The 18,947-nt window shown below is 51.4% G+C and overlaps 5 protein-coding genes across 5 annotated transcripts; 3 read left to right on the top strand and 2 right to left on the bottom strand.

The window, feature by feature from the left end:
• Nucleotides 1-123: 123 nt before the first annotated feature.
• On the top strand, nucleotides 124-2,291 carry U3-55K (U3 small nuclear riboprotein factor 55K). Its single transcript, XM_003740068.1, has 5 exons — nucleotides 124-326; nucleotides 561-960; nucleotides 1,057-1,409; nucleotides 1,622-1,917; nucleotides 2,028-2,291. Exons 1-5 carry the CDS (start codon nucleotides 227-229, stop codon nucleotides 2,238-2,240), a joined length of 1,362 nt encoding a protein of 453 aa, XP_003740116.1. The 5' UTR covers nucleotides 124-226; the 3' UTR covers nucleotides 2,241-2,291.
• Nucleotides 2,292-3,059: 768 nt separating this feature from the next.
• LOC100909110 (rho GTPase-activating protein 1) lies at nucleotides 3,060-6,107 on the bottom strand. Its single transcript, XM_003740099.1, has 4 exons — nucleotides 5,969-6,107; nucleotides 4,489-4,623; nucleotides 4,280-4,396; nucleotides 3,060-4,168 (listed from the first exon to the last, which is right to left on the bottom strand). Exons 1-4 carry the CDS (start codon nucleotides 5,997-5,999, stop codon nucleotides 3,060-3,062), a joined length of 1,392 nt encoding a protein of 463 aa, XP_003740147.1. The 5' UTR covers nucleotides 6,000-6,107.
• A 1,249-nt stretch (nucleotides 6,108-7,356) lies between these two features.
• Nucleotides 7,357-8,917, top strand: LOC100909254 (ribonuclease H2 subunit B). The gene is made up of 6 exons (XM_003740100.3): nucleotides 7,357-7,545; nucleotides 7,634-7,847; nucleotides 7,960-8,081; nucleotides 8,184-8,348; nucleotides 8,455-8,621; nucleotides 8,768-8,917. The coding sequence occupies exons 1-6, from the start codon at nucleotides 7,416-7,418 to the stop codon at nucleotides 8,915-8,917; spliced, it is 948 nt and encodes a 315-aa protein (XP_003740148.1). The 5' UTR covers nucleotides 7,357-7,415.
• Nucleotides 8,918-9,029: 112 nt separating this feature from the next.
• On the bottom strand, nucleotides 9,030-11,316 carry Non1 (nucleolar GTP-binding protein 1). The gene is given in 3 exon segments (XM_018638206.1): nucleotides 9,030-10,001; nucleotides 10,159-10,837; nucleotides 10,840-11,316. Coding segments are annotated over 3 exon segments (1,887 nt in total). The 5' UTR covers nucleotides 11,189-11,316; the 3' UTR covers nucleotides 9,030-9,142.
• A 2,200-nt stretch (nucleotides 11,317-13,516) lies between these two features.
• Nucleotides 13,517-15,858, top strand: Rbbp5 (retinoblastoma binding protein 5). Its single transcript, XM_003740069.2, has 7 exons — nucleotides 13,517-13,535; nucleotides 13,661-13,859; nucleotides 13,955-14,072; nucleotides 14,212-14,627; nucleotides 14,740-14,893; nucleotides 14,998-15,454; nucleotides 15,584-15,858. The coding sequence occupies exons 1-7, from the start codon at nucleotides 13,517-13,519 to the stop codon at nucleotides 15,784-15,786; spliced, it is 1,566 nt and encodes a 521-aa protein (XP_003740117.1). The 3' UTR covers nucleotides 15,787-15,858.
• The last annotated feature ends 3,089 nt before the right edge of the window (nucleotides 15,859-18,947 follow it).

Below are 18,947 nucleotides of genomic sequence, written 5' to 3' on the forward strand. Positions count from 1 at the left end.
ACAGTCGCTCGGAAGTGCGACCCGGGGATTCCCAGAGGAAAACTTGAGCAGCCAGCGCTCTGTTGTTGCTCGATAGTGGAGAGGGTGACTGCTGATCGTCAACACGTGGGTCCGGTCCGCACCGAGACTAGAGTGCTGCGAAGCTTTTCGAATCTTCGGATCGGCCTTGCGCTATTTTCTCATGTTGACAGCCTTCTGAATCCATTTCACCTCCGGGAGTGGAAAGATGTCATTCTTTCTCAAGTCTGCTCGGAAGCCCAGAGGGGTGCAGAAGAAGCGGGGCCTCAAAGCCCAGACGAAGCCACTACCTAAAGCTAAAAGAACTCGTGAGTGAAGATACCGGGATTTAAGAAGAATTCTGAACTCGAGCCGATACCTGAGGAAAATCCGGCCCGAGCGTGGGACTCAAGCTCGTAAAGCTTGGATCCCGGCTCCTTAGAAGATCGCTGCTTTCAAAAGGAGTTTCGAACATCCGAGTGTTCAGTTCGCGTACTGTGAAGAATACGAACGATTAAACTTAGAGTTATCCGTCCAATCACCCGCCTTGCTTATTCTCACAGGTATGGACGACGTCGAGATAACTTCGGACGAGGACGACGACGATGAAGTGACTCGAAAATACTCTGAAGAGAGCGGTGTGGAATCCGACGCCGAAGAAACCGCCGAACAGAAGAAACTCCGAATCGCCAAAGAGTACTTGGAAGAGATACGGAAGAATGAATTGGACGAGGAAGAGGACGAAGAGCAGAAGCGGAGCCTCATAGCACATCGGTTAAAGAAGGACGTCTTGGAGAAGAGTGGTCGTCTGTTCAAACCAATCGCTGCCAAGTTCCTGAGTGTCGAGCAGAGTGGGATCATCCATCTGAAGAATCAACATCGTCTCCCCATCACGCGAATCGTCCTGAGCACAGATGAGAGAACTGTCTTCTCCGCATCGAAAGACGGAACTCTCGTCAAATGGTGAGCTATGCAATCAAGTCCCTTCACACATTCATCGGGAGAAATAGTCGAGACTCAGTCGAGTTCGATAAGTTGGAATAGTTCTCTGTGCGACAGGTCTATCGAGGTGGCTGATAAGAAGGGACAGCGTTCTGTTCGTGTGAAGGCAGCCCACGCCGCCGCTATTCTCGCGCTGGCGTTGAGTTCGGACTCGAAGTTCCTTGCGACCGGTTGCGAGAAGAATGTACTGACGATCTGGAATCCCGAAAACCTGGAGAGGATCCACACCTTTGCTATGAATCAGCATCGAGGGAAATTGACTGGCCTCGCCTTCCGGCTCAACACACATCAACTATTCAGCTGCTCGGCTGATCGCTCGGTGAAAGTTTGGAGTCTAGACGAGATGGCGTACGTTGAAACTTTATTCGGTCATGAAGACAGAGTCACAGGAATCGACAGTTTTCTCAGAGGTGAGTTCCGATGCATGGCTCCCAGGGGAATTCTCCGCATGGAAGTGACAGTGCAAGGCAGTGGACGATCTGGAAACCCGAGGGCGGGCCTACCAATCTTGACGGTATCGGCAGGACGCCTGCTCCGCCTCAGTAGGGTCTCGAAAATGATCGCCGTGTCCATCCGATGCGGCGAGTCTCCATGTCTCACCACTGATGGGTCTCGATTGTAGATCGCGCTTTGAGTTCCGGAGGACGTGACGGAACTTTGAGACTGTGGAAAATACCGGAAGAATCTCAGCTTGTCTACCAGGGCAATGGGACTTCCGTCGATTGCTGCGCCATGCTCAACGACGAGACTTTCGTTTCGGGACATGATGATGGACGGGTCTATCTCTGGAGGGCCATGAAGAAAAAGCCCGTATTCAGCATAGTCATCGCCAAACAGTGGGTTACGGCAATCTGCGCCATGCGTAATAGCGATTTAGTGGCTGCCGGCTCAAGCTCGGGTGAAATCGTACTCCTCAAGGTGAGCGCTCAGTAACTTATTCGAATTCCTAGAGCAGTTTCTCCTGAGCTGAGCTACGGACCTAAGTTCGCTCACCTGGAACGTTTCTTATGTGCTTGTTCCTTGAACAGACCTTGAACTGTCGACGTGACGCGGAAGGACGGCCGAGCCTCGAGGAGATCGCGAGGATCCCCAGCATAGGTTTTATCAACTCGTTGACGTTCTCCTCGTCGTCGAAGCTGTTGGTGGCCGCGTGTTCTCAAGAACACGCCCTCGGACGTTGGGAACGGATCAAAGAGGCGAAGAACTCAGTATGTGTGTTCCCGCTCGTCTATTCACCTTAGGCTAGGTGAATCGTCGTGTCAACAGCTGTTGTAAATAAACGAACTTTCGGAATACAGATTGTTGATTCTGTAAAGAGAGACTTATATCATGCGATTGGTCTGCTTCTTTGTATGCCATCGTCTTTATTATTCCTTCTCCTTTCAGTCATAGTCATAATACTTTGGTACCAGAAACGATAATACGTGTGTATATATATATATTAATATTTCCTAATGATCACCGGGAAGAAAGTCTTTGGCACAATAGAGCTGTACAGCCTGGTTCCCCGCCGCTCTAGGCGGACCAGTTGGAAAACTCCACGGAGAAGAGATACTAACACGAACACTTTCCTTCCGTCCCTAGAGATGTTAGCCACGGAAGATGTCGTTTTTACATTCGGGGAGAACAATGACTTCAGAAAGATACACCTCGTCTAATTTACAGTGAAGATCAAGCTTGGTCAAGAGCTTGACGGAATCGTCTCGTAAAATTCGGCACTGACTCTATCGTCGGCTAGCCATCGTTTCATTCTTGTGGTTGCGAATCGACGAGGACATGATAAGTAGAAACTCGGGAGGTCAGGGCGATCCAGAGATGGTGATGAGGTGTCGCATAGGAACCTTGCGGTGATAGTGCTCTCGGAATATATAAAGTTGATGCCGCTTCTCCAAAAATGTTTCTTTGTTTCCGTCCGAATTCCATTTGGGCGACCGCATCGTCCGGACATGTTAAGCACGGAGTCGATGTCCGGCGTACGATTTACGTCGACGCGATTTGTGCTTTGTGGACCGAGCCACGATGATCGTCTGCGTGATCAAGTAGGTCTGCATAGCGGAAATTCAAGAAAAGTTCTCCACGAGCGTGGCGACGCCAACCTTGATAAGAAACTCGACGAAATGATTGATTCGTTGGATTGAATTGAGCGTCGCAGCGCTACGCTCCGACCAAAGCAGTGACGGTCCGAAAACGATAGCCAAGTTCGACGGACTCATTTTGTTAAAATCGCTCTGTTGCACTACTTTCCCCAGGAAATTAAATACAGTTAAAAGCACGTTCAGATTATCTTGCGGCAGTCGCTGCAAGATTTGTTGAGCTCTCAGAGGTTTTTTGGCCGTATCGAGTTCTTGGAAGGTGATCACGTCGCCATAATTGGCAAAGGTCAACAGAGGCTCCGGCAGACTACGGAGGAAGGACTTGAGCGTCGCGGCGGCCAAGTGGTAACTATCGGAGAACTGTGAAAGCTCCACGGGCTTGCCTTCGTCGAAGAGGCTCTGCACTGCTTTGAGCGTGGTGCTGTTCGCGGACCGTCTGAATAGACCCTCACTCTCCAGAGCGGATTCGCAGTTGAGATATTGGATGCAGGTTTTCAGCACGGTTGGGACACCGTTGGGACTCCTCAGACAGAGGACGTCAAGAGGGACGTTGAACTGCTGGGTCTCCCTGTAGGATTTCGCCGCACTGCTCAGAGACCCCAGTGACGTACTGCTCGGCATCTTGAACCATCTTTTCGACTCGCGCTCCTTGAGATCGCGATCGTGTTCAACCACTGCTTCCGGGATCTGAATCTGGTCGAAATGCCTCAGATGTGTCTTCAGCTCCGAGAGCCGATTCACGTATACAATCTTCTTCCCGAACTTGGTCGAGATATAGGGTTTGAAGACTTGGTAGATAACTTTAATGAACGTCGTGGGATGCACCAAGTACATATTTTTCAGGTTTTTCTTATATTTCCGGTCAAACGTTCGGAAAGCCGTCCATAACCACGAAAGGGTTGGCTTGTTTTTGGAATTCAGGCCATGATGGAAGTATACTAGAACATAGTCCGTTTCGACGAACTGATCCAATGTGTGCTGCAAGTACCGAAGTAGCTTCGGATGACTAATCGAATCGGATGGGGGCAGTCGGCAGGCAGAGACAACGATTATTGTGCGACCTGATAAATCCACACCTGGAAACGAAGATGCCATCGAGATCGGCGCTACGATTTCGGCTCGGCGGGGACAGCGCGAGATATGAGAGGAACTTTCGAGCGAGGAAACGGGGCTCCCGGCGGACTTACCGGCTACTTCCACGATACCGTGGTGAGAGATGTCTTCAAAATCGCTTTCTTGTTGGAGAGCGATCTCATAATCCTCATCTCGGATTGCCATCTCATCGGGCATGTCCAGATCACCTCCTGGAATTCGGAACCTTTCACGACACTGCTCCCTCCGACGACCGTCGGCGGACTACATCTAGAGTATGAGGTGGCTATACCCTCTCTGATACCTGTTTCCCCGATCGAGAGGTTGTCCGTTGCCAGAGAGAGCTCCTCGGTGGCAAGGGGTGATCCTGGAGTCTTGAATTCGGAGTCGTCAAACTCTAGGGCTGGCTCCAGGTCGCAGTCCCCGACCGAGCTTGACCCTGTGGGAGATGGAAGGAATTTGAACGCTCCGGAGCGAAACGTGCTCACATATCCCCGGGGGAAACCCATCTCAGCCCCTACCGCGACAGCTCCCATTCCTTCTCGGATGTTCGCTCGTGGACTTTGAGATTGATGCTTCAATATCATCTTCGCGTCCGAGCTAACGGCATGAACTTTGGATCACGTCCGCAAGGCTCGCTGAGCCGCAATTCATACACATATGTTTCGGTATCGTTCCCACGGAGACTGATATCGAAATCGGGCTTATTCCAAGACACCGACTCAGAGCAACTCGAGAGTCAGACTCTTAGGACAGAGCAACGAAATGCTCCGAACCGGAATATGGCGATTCCATTCTTTCTGCAACACGCTCGAATCAACGAGGTCATAAGCGACGGTCGGACCACTTCAACGATCACGTTACAGTCGTTCAGGAAGCTCATGATTCCGAGGATAGCCTCCATTATATGGGACTAACCAAGAGACTGGTAAATGAAACCCTGTGAACGTACATGAGACTAACAGGAGAACGAGCATCGGCCACGACTCTCATGAAAAAATGAAGTAATAATATTATTATTATTAATATTCTGATGGAGCTTTTTTTTCTCCCTACATGAATTTTACGGAGGAGTTTTTGTGAACTCTGTATCTGCGGCGCGGCGTCCGGCTAGGTTCTCCGCACGGAAATAAATACGTCTCCCAGGATCGGTGGAAAGCTCCCATACCGAAAGAGTCAGGTGGATGAGCTATCATCGGAAGAAGCTGCTGAACGAGCTGATTGCTCCACATTCCGAATGAGTGCGTCCAGAAAACCTCATTCGCCCCAAAACATGAGCGAGACGTCCCCAATACAGGTAGAACGAGCTTTCGGGCACCGACATGAGACATCGGATTCCGTCTCATGCGGAGATGGGAATCATTCTCCGAATGCACCCGTTCGACAGAAAGAAAGGAGCGATTCGATCGTAATCCGCCGTAGCGTCACACGCCCAATCGCCGAACGAGGGAACGAGCCACGAATGCGTATCCGCTCGTGTTTGGTGATGCATTGCCTTCCCTCGTTACGGCTCATCCAGTTTTTCACGTCAACAGCCGGAGATTCTTGCATCCGAGGAAGTCGTCCTCCGCACTGCCGGGTATTGGTCATTGGGGTCCTGCTGATTAATTATGCAGCCGCGTCGAGACCTAGACCGAAATCGAGTTTTCGCGAAATGTCCCGGGCTGGGACCCTTGTGACCCAGGTCCGACGGTCATGCCGTCCTGATACTGAACTCGGATCATTGAATCCGGACCTTTCTCCTAGTTTACCCACGGGTCGACCCCTCCGTGACAGCTTCTTACCGCTGAGTTTCCTCTGACGTTCACTCTCCATCGTCCTATTTGCACATCACTTCCAAGACCACTACCGGAATCACTTTCGACTTTGCCAAAACGAGAACAGATGCCGCGATGAGCTGATCGAATCCGGTGTCCCGAAAGCAAGTCTTCTTACGAGTTTGACAGTCCCCTCAGTGTTCGATGGAGGCAGCCATCTTAGTTTCATGCGAGCAGTCCGCTCCCAATTTGAATTCCTGGCGCAAACGAAAGATTGGGTGCGAAGGCGTTTCCTCGCTGTTCTTTGTTGCATTCGGAGTGGATCATTTTGATTTCTGCCTCGGGGCGCAGTTGCGAGAGGTGAACTCCATATGCGTCCGAGTGGAAACCGCTCGACGCACCATATGATCGGATCCTCACAATGAGTCGGAGTTTAAAATTCCAACTTCGGGGGCTGCGCGCTCGAATCGGGTTGTGCACCGAGAGCTTCAGGGGATACTCAGATTTGCTGAACAGAACCGTGCGGAGTTTAGAATCTCGAATCCCAACGAATACCAGAGATTTAGGATGTAGCCGTCAGGTGAAATTCGTTCGTGAGCATCGAATTGTCGCGCTTCATCACACGGGCAGCCGCGACAAAATGACGTCGGTGGAATCAGGCTAGCCGAGTCGAGTGCAACCGCAACCATGGGACTTGATACTCCGGGCGGGGGAATCGTTGAGGTGGAACCCATCGGCTCCCTGGATCGAGATCAGGGAATGTCCAGGTTTAGGATGCGTTGCCTCAGATTCCCGGGGGCGGGAGGAGGGAATTTCCAGGGAAGCGCAGGATATGGCCATATCGAATTCTCGGAGATCGGTGGCGATCTCTGCTTCTAGAATTCGAGAAAATCAAGGAGAAAGCTCCTCGCGCTTGTTGCGGCGACGGGAAATCGCAGCTCGTTGCTGTCCTCCTGAATGGCACTCATCGCGTTATGTTCCTGACTGAGTCACCGGAATGGTGAGAGTGGCGGAGTCTGCTTTCGGCGGCATTTTTCTTGGAGAGATCTGATTTCGCGGGAAATTTCCCACCCTGGCTTGCGAACCCCGCGACTCAGGGGTGGGAGATCTTTGGGAAAAATCAGTTCCGGTCTCCCTCAAGCACAGATCATGACAATCATGACTGCCGATATTCACGAGCGAACCCTCCACCGAGAAACTTCGGTAGTCCCGGAGAAGCCTTCAAGCGCCTTGCCTCTATTCTTCCCAACCAGATTTTCAACGTTTAGCGGCCCTTTGCCTCTCCTGTAGCACCTGCGCCTTGTTCTCATGCTCATGAGGGATCTCGGCTCCCGCTCCAAACAATTGGACTTTTTGGCGCCAAAACTTCACCGATCAGCTGCTCGAGAAGCTTGTTTGGAGACAAGCTGAAAGAGTGACGTCCTTCCGTTTTTGAGTGTAGATTTTAGCATTGCTTTAAACTACATAGTCCGGGATGCCTCCGAAATCCAAACGGGGGACTCGGGCGAGCGCGAAAGTGGAGAGCGATGAGGAAACGGAAGACACGAAACCCATGAAGAATGACTTGGTGGAGCTCGATCCGCAGAGGGTGTTCTACATACCTGGTGAGTATCGCGACGAAAATCCTATTCCTGGCCGGATATGAGTTGTTGACGTACGGATATATAACCCCGAGACCGGCTCACGCGGCAGACGGAGCTCTGGAGTCTCTTTCGTCACCGGAGGGCTTGAAAGTTGTTAGCCATCCTCATCCTCGCACAAAAACTCCAATGCTGTTCGTAATGTGTGAGAACAAGTTGTTCGAAATCACGAGTCATTCAACCACGGAAGGCTTCTGTAGTTTCTTTATCGACCAAACGGTGGAAAAAGATGGGAAGATCTACACTGTCACTCCCTTCGACGTAAGGTGAGCTTATTAGACCGAGTGATTCGATCTGAAACGTCGAGAACAGCAGAGGAGCGGCCGAATCGTGGACGAATTCCGGCTTCAGTCCAAATAAACGAGGCTAACTTTCCAGGTTTCTCGCGTTGGAAGCTCTACGCCTGACTGAGAAATTTGTTGAACTTTCAAACTATTTCGAGGGGGAAGTCTTATCAGCCGTGGAAGGAGCAGATTTCGAGTCCTTGTTTGATATCAAAGGTGAGTTCAGTGATCTCGCGAGTCCGGGGGGGACCCCCCGGGGGGGGGGGGGGACGGGTTGAGAGGAGATTCCATCGTTTTCATACATGGGTATCATCCCAGAGGTTTGTGATCGTCGTTTGATGCGATACAACGAGGAGAAAGTCATCTCCTGGCTTGAAGCAAAGGTTCGGCGAGTCGCGAAAGCCCTCGCGTCGGAAAATATCTCGTGTGGAGCTGTCGCGAGGAGCAAGATACTCAAAGAAGAGAATACTGAAAACACCCAAGGTGAGCGAGAAATCGCTCCGCTTAATTTCAACATCGACCATGAGCTCGCGTCAATTGAATCGATAGTCGCTGATTTACTTGGCTCATTGGTCTGCCTGATTGACAGACTACCTGCACTCCGCCGCTGGTATTCTACGCGAATACATCTCTGAACCAGTGAGTGCCAAATTAGAGAGGCATTTGGGGATCGAACGTAAAAAGCCACTCAAAGAAAGCGCGAACGACTTGGAGGGATCTTTAGAGGAAAGCAAGCCGAAGCGTAGGAAGACAGAGGTGAGACTCGTTAGATCATCGGAACCTTCCAGGAACGAGGTTGAGAGGGACTAGCTCATCGAATGATCTGCATACCGCCAAATACCCCCCAGAGTTCCGTGGCGCGAATCAAGCCATTAAATATTTTTTTCCTTCGACAACCGCAGGAACCGACAGAAGATTACTCGAAAGGAGCGACGAGCTCTGCCGAAGACAAGAAGACGCCTGCAAAACTCACCCCTGCTCAGAAGAAATTAGCTCAATGCGACAAAACTGGAATGAAGAGCATCGCTAGCTTCTTCAGCAAGGCAAAATAGACAAGTTCAATCGGAGCTAGAAAATCACGTCCCCGTTGTACAGACACCCCAAACGCCATTTGGTAATCGACCGATCGCTGCTCGCGTCAGAATAAAGATATCCGGGGAGTGCTCGTCGTATTCTCGCGTCGCAATTTATTAACGTAACTGAAGAGCTCCCGACACCGGAGAACTCGGACGCAAAACCCGAATTCACGGACGGAAAGCGGCGCGGAATCACGGCGTCTAGCGTCGCTGCGTTTTTCCGATTCCTCGGCTGCCGACAAACAGATGTTTGGGTTTAAGACTGACGATCTTCCGATCGGCTTCGCCTTTCCTTGCCTGTCTGTTGAGCGGAACCTGGGCCTTCTTACGGATCTTCTCCGCCTTAGCGGCCTGTTTCGAATCACGCACCCCGCTCTTATCTCGAGGCACGGCATGCCGCGACGAGGTGACGTTGCCCTCGGAGTCGACGCGAGCCTTCTTGAGAGGTGGACCCCTGCTCGTGGATCTGGTTTTCCTGTAGTGAGCATCTTGATCGTCAGTCATGTCGACTCCGAGCTCGGTCTGTTCTTTTCGAAGACGGGAAACGGATCGTTCCGATCTCTTGAGAACTGGTCTCGAAGCGCGGTGATTGCTGTTCTCGAGCTCGTGATCTTTCTTCATGATGGATTTCTTGGTCCTGATCTTGCGGGCCAGCGATCTCGTCTCTCGAGTTTCCTCATCTTCAGAAGAGTACTCGATGTCGTAGAAGCCAGCTTTCTCACGGAGCTCTTCCTCGGCTTCCAAGGCCTCGAGCTTGGCCATGATGTCGGGATCTATGAAATCTGCCACGTTGTGACCTTTCCAAATTTCAGGAACGACGTCGTATTTCATATCGTCAGGCACGTCGTAGTTCTTCTTCAGGTCGAGAATATAATCGTCGCCCATCTCTTCTTCGATATGTCGTTCGAGTTTCCGGTCTTTTTTCGAGATGTCCATCTTGTTTTTCACGGAATCAGGTATGCAGGGGAGCCTCTCCTTCCCGTCGCGGGGTTCAGGATAAGCGACGTGGAGTCTGTTCAGGATGCCTTCCACTTTTCGGTTCTTCAGCTTGGCCTCAACCCTGCGGAGTGAAAAAAATAAATCAGCGACTTGCTCGCTTCGGAGATCGCCTGGTATGATGAATTGAACGGGTAGCCTACAAGATAGTTCCGACCCCAGCTTGAGGATGCTCAGAGGTGGACAAGGGAGACGTCACTCCCTCAGGGAGGAATACATACCTCGAAGCCAGAAGCATGGAACACGCCTTGTTCCTCACGTCGAAAACGCCTTCTTGCGTTGCCGTGCTCATGAACAAGACTTCAAGGTTCGACTCGCTCTGCAACTCTTCGATGAGTTTTTTCTTCTCCTCGTCGTAATCAGATGGGGGTAGGGCGTCGATCTTGTTACAGAGGACAAGCAACGGTTTATTTGCGAAGAGAGGTTTCAAACTCTTCAGCAAAGAGATCTGACTCTCGAGGGAATTCCCACATTGCTCCGAGGGGTCGAGGACGAAGAGCACGCAAGCTCTTAGATGTGCCAGGGCGGTGACAGCTTGCATCTCGATGGTGTTTCGTTCCTCGAGGGGATGATCCAAGATTCCAGGGGTATCGATCACTTGCCATTTCATGTACTCGTAATCCGTATGACCAACGTACAGAGACTTCGTCGTTAAAGCGTACGGTTGAACCTCGACATCTGCTCTCGTGACACAATTGATGAACGATGATTTCCCTACGTTCGGATATCCACACAGCAGTAAGGTCCTCGTGTTGGGGTCGATTGATGGCAGACGGGACAGATGCTGACGGACTTGTTCGAGATAGAGCAGCGACTGGGCCTGACGTCGCATGATGGTTGCCATACGTCCGAGTGCGGCTTTCTTGAGTCGCTTGCATCTGAATAGCGAATCTGCATATTGAGCAAACGCACATAGTCCCGGGAGACGTTATCGATGAGATGCAGGGCTTGATTGATCTGACCCAAAGATAGCTTGTAGTGATCTCTGTCGTAGAGAACGTTCATCAGATCCGCGTAGAAAGGATGGATATCTTCGAGCTTGGGGAAATCCGATACGATTTTGCTCAGCTTGTCATGGAAATTCTGTTGGGTGAACTTCACCTTGCGCATGTAAAAGCTCCTAATTCGAGTGATTTTATACTGCTTGTGGACAACTGTCGGGGTTTTGCGCTGCGTCTTCGAGAGGATGATGTCCACAAAGTCTTTCGCTGTGGGCACCACTTCGATCTTCTTGAAGTTATATGACGCCATGGTGGATGGAGGACTTGAGCTAGAACTGTCACGATTGAAGACTCACTGTCTCGTTCACCACGCGTCGAACCCCGAGGGTCGGAGAGCACACCCGCGTGTTAGCTCAATACCTCGTGGCTCGAAAAGGAGTCTGCAATGTTTGTCAACATCCGATGTTTGAAGGCTACCATGGGACGAGACACACGAGACTACTATGGGGCCAAGCTGAGATTCCTATCCGTTTATGGTACGCGGAGACGATGATGTCGATGATCCTTGCCCGGCTCCCGGTAGGAATCAGGCGATTCCTTAACTCTTCAGGGGCACGGCCTTTCTTGGCAAATGCGTTGTGCTGCGCTGGAGGATCTCAGGTTATCCTCAAGGATAGCATCTTCCAGGAGCTTCGTCAGGGAAGGTCAAGTGACTCTGGGATTCTTCGCGCTCCGTCGAAATATAGAAGAGGATACCACTGAATTCTCGAGTCGCGGTCCCCCTCTCACGGCCAGACACTCCAATGGAGCGGGGCGGCTGTGACTCCGAAATACTACACGATTGTGACGATAACGAAATGCTGTCCCACCGATTCGTCATGCTGTGGCTGTCTCGTGTCGTATCTCGTATCCTGCGCCGCCGACGCCGAACGTTCTCCTCTCCGCAGTTCCGTGGGAGGATACTTATAAACAGGCGCGTGCCCAGGATTTTTTTTGGAGGGGCAGGGCCTTTGTCTCGGTAGGAGCTAACTAGCGATGATGATGAGCCTCACATGGAACTCTATGGGCCAGGAAGAGATCTTGAGGGGGGCCATGGCCCCTCGCCCCCCCTTTCGGCCCGCCACTGCTGATAAATGTATCAGCCATAGCGTGGGAATCTTCCTGGATGAGTACCTGGGAGGTATTATGAGCTCGGTGCTCCTCAGATCTGATGGGGCTCCGACACGACGGCAGGAATGTTTTGCCCGCGGCATCGACTTATCCAGAGAGTGATTTATAGGCGGAACACCCTGGCTCTTGACTCCACCGTCCTGGTGATCTCTCGGTGATGGATTCTCGGTCCCGGGAGCGCGAAGGATTCAGAGGCTCCAGGGGATCCGGGAATCAAAGGATCCAAGGATTCGAGAACCAGGGGATACGGGAGGAAATGCGAGTACGTTCACAATTTTCCCTTCGAGGTATAATCTTCGGGCCACTGCTTATGACCTTTCCTCTTTCTACGTCGTCGGATGCCGTTCTGAAATCCACGGCCTCCGCAGAAGCTTAGGTGGCTCGGGGATTTGCTCCGGTCCCTTTCAGTAACTGCGTTGGCGCTGTGGGGCATTAATCCTCCTGATCATTTCAGTGATGCCTGGGAGTGTCATAGGATAGGCAGGGGCGTACCTTCATGGAGGGACGGGGCGGTCCGCCCGGGCGACACTCCCCTAGGGACGGCGCTTCGGACCATCTCACAGCCGCTATCCGGGGGCATCGGAGCTCTGACAGTTGGAGATTTTGTTTGTGCGCGGATTCATCTCGATCGATCATTATTCTGAATCTCGCGAATTCTACCTCACAATCGAATGATACGCGGCACCATAGCTAATCCAATGCGTAGCATATGGAATAGTTCGTAGGCCCCGATCTATCGGTTTTGAGGGCGGCACGATTGGGATTCCCCCAGACGGCGCCTCGGCAAACTCCGCAGCAGAACGCATGCTGATGATGAATCGGGAAGAGCGCCCTGCTCGAAGAACCATAGGATCATATCGGGACGTTCTCCGCAAAGAGAGCTGAGGGACGTTCTTTTCGGGGCGATTTCCGATTGGCGGTGAACCTTTCGAGAGGTTGCAGCGTCCACGGACTCCTCCTCAGTACAAAAGGTCTGAGCTGACAAATTCATGGGATCCCCATTCATACAATAAGAGGTCGTATTTTATTCGATGCTTCTCAAGAAGCCGATCCGCCGCTGCTCTCTGTCTCAGAACCCAGATGGAGTTCACAATTCAGAGTCCACCCTACTCTCCTCGAATGGGGAGACATAATTCCGAACCGGATCCGCTGTGAGGCTGGAGCTGTCTCTCGTCGAAAAAATCACGAAGGTTCCCCTCAAACTTCCGTTTCGTTCCCGCTCAGTCGAAGAATCCGCCAAGAAGACGGGCTCTGCTTCCTCGTCCCATTCCTGTAGTATGGATGACCAGCATCCGAAAGCGCGAGATTGCGCGGCTCCATCGGCACATGCGACGCGGTTGGCGCTGCGGTCGCCAATCGTCTAGCGGACCTCTGCTATATACGACAACAAAAAACAAGCGCTTGAGAAAATTCCGGCTGTTCGAATTTAGAGTTTCGAGTTCTGCCGACTCGAGCTTCGGAGCCCAATATGAATTTAGATCTCTTGGGTGAGCAAGATACCTCTCCAGCCTCTCAACTCTCAGTCTTTTTTCTCTCTTCCCTCTTGAGCATGAGCCTCCGGACCGCGGGGAGTGAATCTCGACTCTGATAAATTGACTTTCCCACTTGACAGAAACCTTCGGACAGAACTATCCTGAAGAGTTCGATGGCTCCCTGGACTGCATATCGTTGGCCTTGACGTGTACCTTCAATCGCTATGGAACATTGCTAGCGGTTGGTTGCAATGACGGCCGAATTGTCATATGGGATTTCCTGACGAGAGGCATAGCAAAAATCATATCTGCTCATATCCATCCAGTCTGCTCATTGGGGTGAGTATCGGACGTCCTCCGGAGGAACTATGGCTTTAACTTGATGCGAGAGAGAGGTTGGGGAACCCGTAGCTTGACAATCCATTTCTGTGCAGCTTCACAAGGGATGGACGTAAATTGGTATCCGCATCCACGGATAATACCGTGTGCGTATGGCAAATCATGACTGGAGAATGTCTGCAGAAATACACATTTCCCTCACCGATCCTGAAGGTAAGCCATCCGTGCAGTAGATTCATGCGAGAGGCGTCAAATGTCCCGGTCAGCCAGGGCTCGATCGCTTCCGATTCAGCCCTCAGTTGCTCAGTCAGTAACTCGCGAGTCCGTCGGATCTGATAGATCGTCCTTGCAGGTGCAATTCCATCCGCGGAACGATGAATTGCTGCTCGTGTGCCCGATCAAGTATTCGGCCGTGATCGTAGACACCTCGACCGGAGATCACAAGCTCGTTCCCTTGGACGACGAGACAGATTTGAACATTGTCGCAGCGTTTGATCGTCGAGGCGATCACGTTTTCACCGGGAACGCGAAGGGAAAACTCGTGGTCGTTCGACTGAGTGACTACAAGATAGTCGCATCGTTTAGACTCACAACGGGAACTCAGAGCGCGACAGCTATAAAATCCATCGAGTTCGCGAGGCGTGGAGATCATTTTCTATGCAACACGGCAGACAGAGTCATTCGAGTCTATGATGTGAAGAAAGTTCTGCAACAGGGCGAAGACGCCGACATAGAACCCAATCAGAAGCTGCAGGATCTCGTCAACAAGTATGATCGACCTCTACGCGCCGTAGATATTGAAAATTATCAGGAATTCGTGATCCTATCCTACAGACATAAGACGAAACCAATCTTGAATGCTCATCTCACATTTTTCCAGAACGACATGGAAGAAGTGTTGTTTCTCGGGTGACGGCGAGTTCATCTGCGCAGGATCAGCTCGCCAGCATGCGCTTTACGTCTGGGAGCGGAGCGTCGGCAACCTCGTGAAAATTCTCCACGGAACCAAAGGAGAGCTCCTGCTGGACGTCGTGGTCAGTGAGAAACTCCGATACGACTCACATACGTCAAGCACACGTCTATGCTGAGTGAGTTGGGGTCCCAGGCTTCTCGCTCAAGCGCTCGATTTCCATTCCAGTGGCACCCGGTGAGACCCATAATCGCCTCCATCTCATCTGGAGTCGTCTCGATATGGTCGCAGGCCCAAGTGGAGAACTGGTCGGCTTTTGCGCCAGATTTCAAAGAGCTCGACGAGAACGTCGAGTACGAGGAGCGAGAAAGTGAATTTGATCTCGAAGACGAGGACCGCTCGGTGCACGTCGATAATGACAAGCACGACGAGAGCTCCGAAGTCGATGTCGAGACCGAGGAGCCGGTGGCAGCGTATTGCTCCTCGGACGAAGACGGAGAGGCCGTCAAAAAAGCTCTGCTTTATTTGCCCATAGCACCCGATATCGACGAGCCCGAGGAGGGTTGGGGTGGCGATGGACCTGTGATTTCGACGGGTCATCTGACGTCACCACCGTCGGATCCACCTGCCGCAACGCGATGTCAGAAGTCCTTCGACATTCAGCTGAAGAACGCCCCTGTTGGTGGTGAGTGTGGGAACATGATGATTCTGTCCCTACGAGGGAATCCGGATTCCACTCTCTCCCGAGTAGAGCGAGAGGAAAAGAAAGAAAGTCGATACGTTACCCTTCCCTGACAGTCTTCTGCCATTCCAGAAACCCATCCGCTCGTTGGGAACGGGAAGAAGGGAACGGCAGCAGCGGCGAAACCGAAGCAGTTGGAGAGACAGTCTAGTGGCGGCGCCGCTCCAAAACCCAGCTCGAAAGGTCTCAAAGACAAACGCTACAAAAGAGTCAAGGTTCACGATGACTCTTCGTGGGATGCTGAGCACGTCAGCAATTCGCCGAGTGGCATGTAGAGGGAAAAGGAATTTTTCACTTATCCCTCAGTGTGAGCGAGGATAGAAGTTCGATCAAAGAAACGATTTGTGAGCTCTCGTCGTAAACCTCATCTTCTATGGGAAGCTCCGCGCTAGAATATTTAAAGTTGCCTATCTATTGATTGGGAACTCGTAGGGATTTCCTTCCGAGTCTTGCTCGTCGCCCGCGGTCATCGAAGGATTAGAATACCGTGTATATATTAGATGGAGTCGAATGACGGGTGATCCGCATCATTCCCAGGATGAACCGATCCGTGTACAGTCTGATTATCCCAAAATACAAGAAAAGATATGCCTTGCTTCGATCCGGAAAATTGATATCTGATTTTTCATCGTGTCCTCGACTGACGGGAGACATGATGTGGAAAATTCGTGGACCCGATCTGATGTAATTAGGGATATCCTTTGCTCTTTGAGAAAGATTTCCCTCATAGGCGTTCCTGATAATGAGGAGCTGACGCTTTTGGCAAGACACTCCTCGTGTGCTTCGTCTCGACAAGCGGTGGGTCTCCTCTCGGAGCGCCTATATTGGTAGCGAACGCTTTCGCTACTCGAGTTCGATCTAGTAGCGAACGCAGTTCGGATTTGACTGTCCATTTCTTTCCATTGCCTCCCTCTCGATTCCTGCTTCCAATCTTGTCTCCCGGAGCAAATGACTAGCGCCGCAACCGAATTCATGTCAAAAAGTCTGACAGGATTTAGCTTAGTCGAACCCGCTGCCCACAACCGCGGGTCGGTTCTAATGATTGGAGCGACACGACTGCATCAGGAGAGCTGTCTCATAACGGCTATGAATGACCTTTCCCACTCTTCTTGCCGACAAGGGAGAGAAGACGAGCTCAGGAGCTGCTCGGACCGAGAGGAGACGCGAAGGGCTCCAGACAGACAAACTATCCATTTCGCCGCATGAAAGTATGTGGCAAGCGGAAGGCGAGACGAGTAAACCCTTTGCTCACGGAAGCACTGACTCACTCGACCCTTCCCGCCTCGCTTGCGTAGAAGGGAAGTTTCCGGTGCCGTATCTCGTTACGGGGGCACAGAAGATGCAGTGCGGAAATCTACGGCGACCGTGGTGCGCCTCTTCTCCGACTTATTTTGCGATGCCATGACGTCATGTTTTCGTATTTTCCTCGGGCTGGTCTTCCAGAATCGTGAACATCAACTCCGCTCCTCTCTTGGGAATTCGACGCTCAGCATGTTGGCGAACTTGATTCAACTCGTGATAGTCTGACAGGACTCGCTTGTTGTGGATAAGTCCGAAACCCGCGGGGAACCGGATTTTTTCAATGGATTCGAGATCCTTGATTGATCATATCAGACCATCGTCCAAATGCCCCGTAACGCAGCGCCCGCAGTCTCTTACGGAGCGCCTGAAGGCTCCTAGGCTTCAGCAGGCTCGATTGATCCTTCGGGTTAAGATTCCCAGACCACCCCGTACCCACCCAGAAGGAGGTTTCCGAGAATCCTGAGTAAACTCTGACCGAAGGTACTAATCCTTCTAGAGTTTCCATCGAATGAGGTCTTCAGGGATCAGTTTTTTTGACTCTCTCCCTCTCGAAGCAGAGGAATAGCGGACGCTTTCGCTTCAGAAGCGTATTGACTTCCATCTTGAGACTTGAATGTATTCTAAAAACTGGACTGAATCATAGACGCGGCTTATGCAATGGCGACGGCGCGATCGTAGATAATTCTAGAATCCATAGGATCGGATGAAGTATTCGTCTGTGCATTCCGATAGCAGAAGATCTAGGGTTCTCAAGGTATGGTTCTGTGGTGGGTGGGTGGGTAGTGTATCCTCGTCGTTGCTTTCGAGAATGACTGGGAGAACGGACACAATCACGAGCTTGGGAGGGGGAAGGGAATGGAAGAAAAGAACTAATATAGGAACGTCCTCACTGAAGCTTGCCTCGCGAGTTTTCTGGTCCTATCTGATGCTAGCTGGATCAACATCGGGGTATCAGGATCTGGATGTACCTTTCCCATAGAGTCATCTGTTGACAACATCATTCACGTCGCGCGACGGTGACTCGATCATGTGTTTGGCTCTGCGACTTCCATGCTCTGCAGCCCTTGCGGAAATGTCGATTAGTTCCCCCAGTTTCTGGCGTCTGAGTCGCTGCGCATCATGCGCGATACAGTCCGATCGGAGCAAAGCTCTGATCATTGTTTTTCTTGCTCATTTCCTGCGTGCGAGCTGCTCGACTCGAGGATTCGCTCCAGGTCCAGAGCGCGCTTCGGCAGCACATGGTCTTCTCGCTGTGCACTCCCGGCGGGGAACCTGATTGAACGAGATCTCATTTTCTGGTTTTCGCTGCTCTGTCGACTGCTCAGATTTGAAGAAACCACAGAAGGCAGAAGAACCGGACCGGAGCTTGGAAATGATTCACAATCATAGGGATGGTTCGGTTCGTGAGCTCAATGCATAGATCGGACGGATTGCAGATCGATAGCGGTCGCAGGGGACCGCTTGGAAGTTTTCGTCCGGGGGAAAGATGGAGAATTATCTGTGGCTTCCTGTCTTAGAGAATCCAGAGGGGAGTGAATAATGCGGCAGTACGAATTCGACTGAGCGTAGATCCGCTTAATTTGGGGCATACGGTCTGTGGAGCGGAAACTGCACGCTCGTCCGGTCTCCTGATATGAAGTATCGTGCATCATTAGATTCACCACCTGTCTCTTTTGACAAATCTCATGCTGTACTTTGATGAGCAAGGATAGATTACATAATGATAGTGTGTAGAGAACCACGATCTTCCAGCAGCGACATCGCAGAGAATCGATTTTCAGACCTTGTACTCTCGTGCTCTAGAGATTTCCAGAGCGTCATGATACACAGGTCGTGATGCACTCGACTTTGAAATCATCGACAATCGCTGATTGAAATGATTGAAATGATCGCCAGCGACTCTATGAGACGTTCTATGACGATGGACCGATCAATGTATCCAAATGTCCAGGGCCGCGGAGAGAAATTTTGGGCCCGGGGGAAATTCGGACATGGGCCCCTCTCGATCATGGTCTGTGATCTGTCTTTAGAAAAGTGAGGGAACGAATGGGTCCGAGCAGCAGTTTTCTTTCCATGCATCTTTCAAAGAGGAGGAAAAAGACGCAGTCCAAATCATTAGACTGAAGCGTAAGCT

The sequence above is a fragment of the Galendromus occidentalis genome, unplaced genomic scaffold (assembly GCF_000255335.2).
Source record: "Galendromus occidentalis unplaced genomic scaffold, Mocc_1.1 scf7180000076729, whole genome shotgun sequence".
Classification (NCBI taxonomy): domain Eukaryota; kingdom Metazoa; phylum Arthropoda; class Arachnida; order Mesostigmata; family Phytoseiidae; genus Galendromus; species Galendromus occidentalis.

Coding starts and splice junctions, on each gene's coding strand:
- U3-55K (XM_003740068.1), top strand. CDS start 227: ATGTCATTCTTTCTCAAGTCTGCTCGGAAGCCCAGAGGGGTGCAGAAG. Junction 1,410..1,621: donor AATCGACAGTTTTCTCAGAG/GTGAGTTCCGAT, acceptor TCTCGATTGTAG/ATCGCGCTTTGAGTTCCGGA. Junction 1,918..2,027: donor GTGAAATCGTACTCCTCAAG/GTGAGCGCTCAG, acceptor TTCCTTGAACAG/ACCTTGAACTGTCGACGTGA.
- LOC100909110 (XM_003740099.1), bottom strand. CDS start 5,999: ATGGAGAGTGAACGTCAGAGGAAACTCAGCG. Junction 4,624..5,968: donor ACGTCAGAGGAAACTCAGCG/GTAAGAAGCTGT, acceptor CATCTCCCACAG/GGTCAAGCTCGGTCGGGGAC. Junction 4,397..4,488: donor CCTCTCGATCGGGGAAACAG/GTATCAGAGAGG, acceptor TCCGAATTCCAG/GAGGTGATCTGGACATGCCC.
- LOC100909254 (XM_003740100.3), top strand. CDS start 7,416: ATGCCTCCGAAATCCAAACGGGGGACTCGGGCGAGCGCGAAAGTGGAG. Junction 8,082..8,183: donor GTCCTTGTTTGATATCAAAG/GTGAGTTCAGTG, acceptor GTATCATCCCAG/AGGTTTGTGATCGTCGTTTG. Junction 8,622..8,767: donor CGAAGCGTAGGAAGACAGAG/GTGAGACTCGTT, acceptor CGACAACCGCAG/GAACCGACAGAAGATTACTC.
- Rbbp5 (XM_003740069.2), top strand. Junction 13,860..13,954: donor CATCCAGTCTGCTCATTGGG/GTGAGTATCGGA, acceptor ATTTCTGTGCAG/CTTCACAAGGGATGGACGTA. Junction 14,894..14,997: donor AGCTCCTGCTGGACGTCGTG/GTCAGTGAGAAA, acceptor TTTCCATTCCAG/TGGCACCCGGTGAGACCCAT.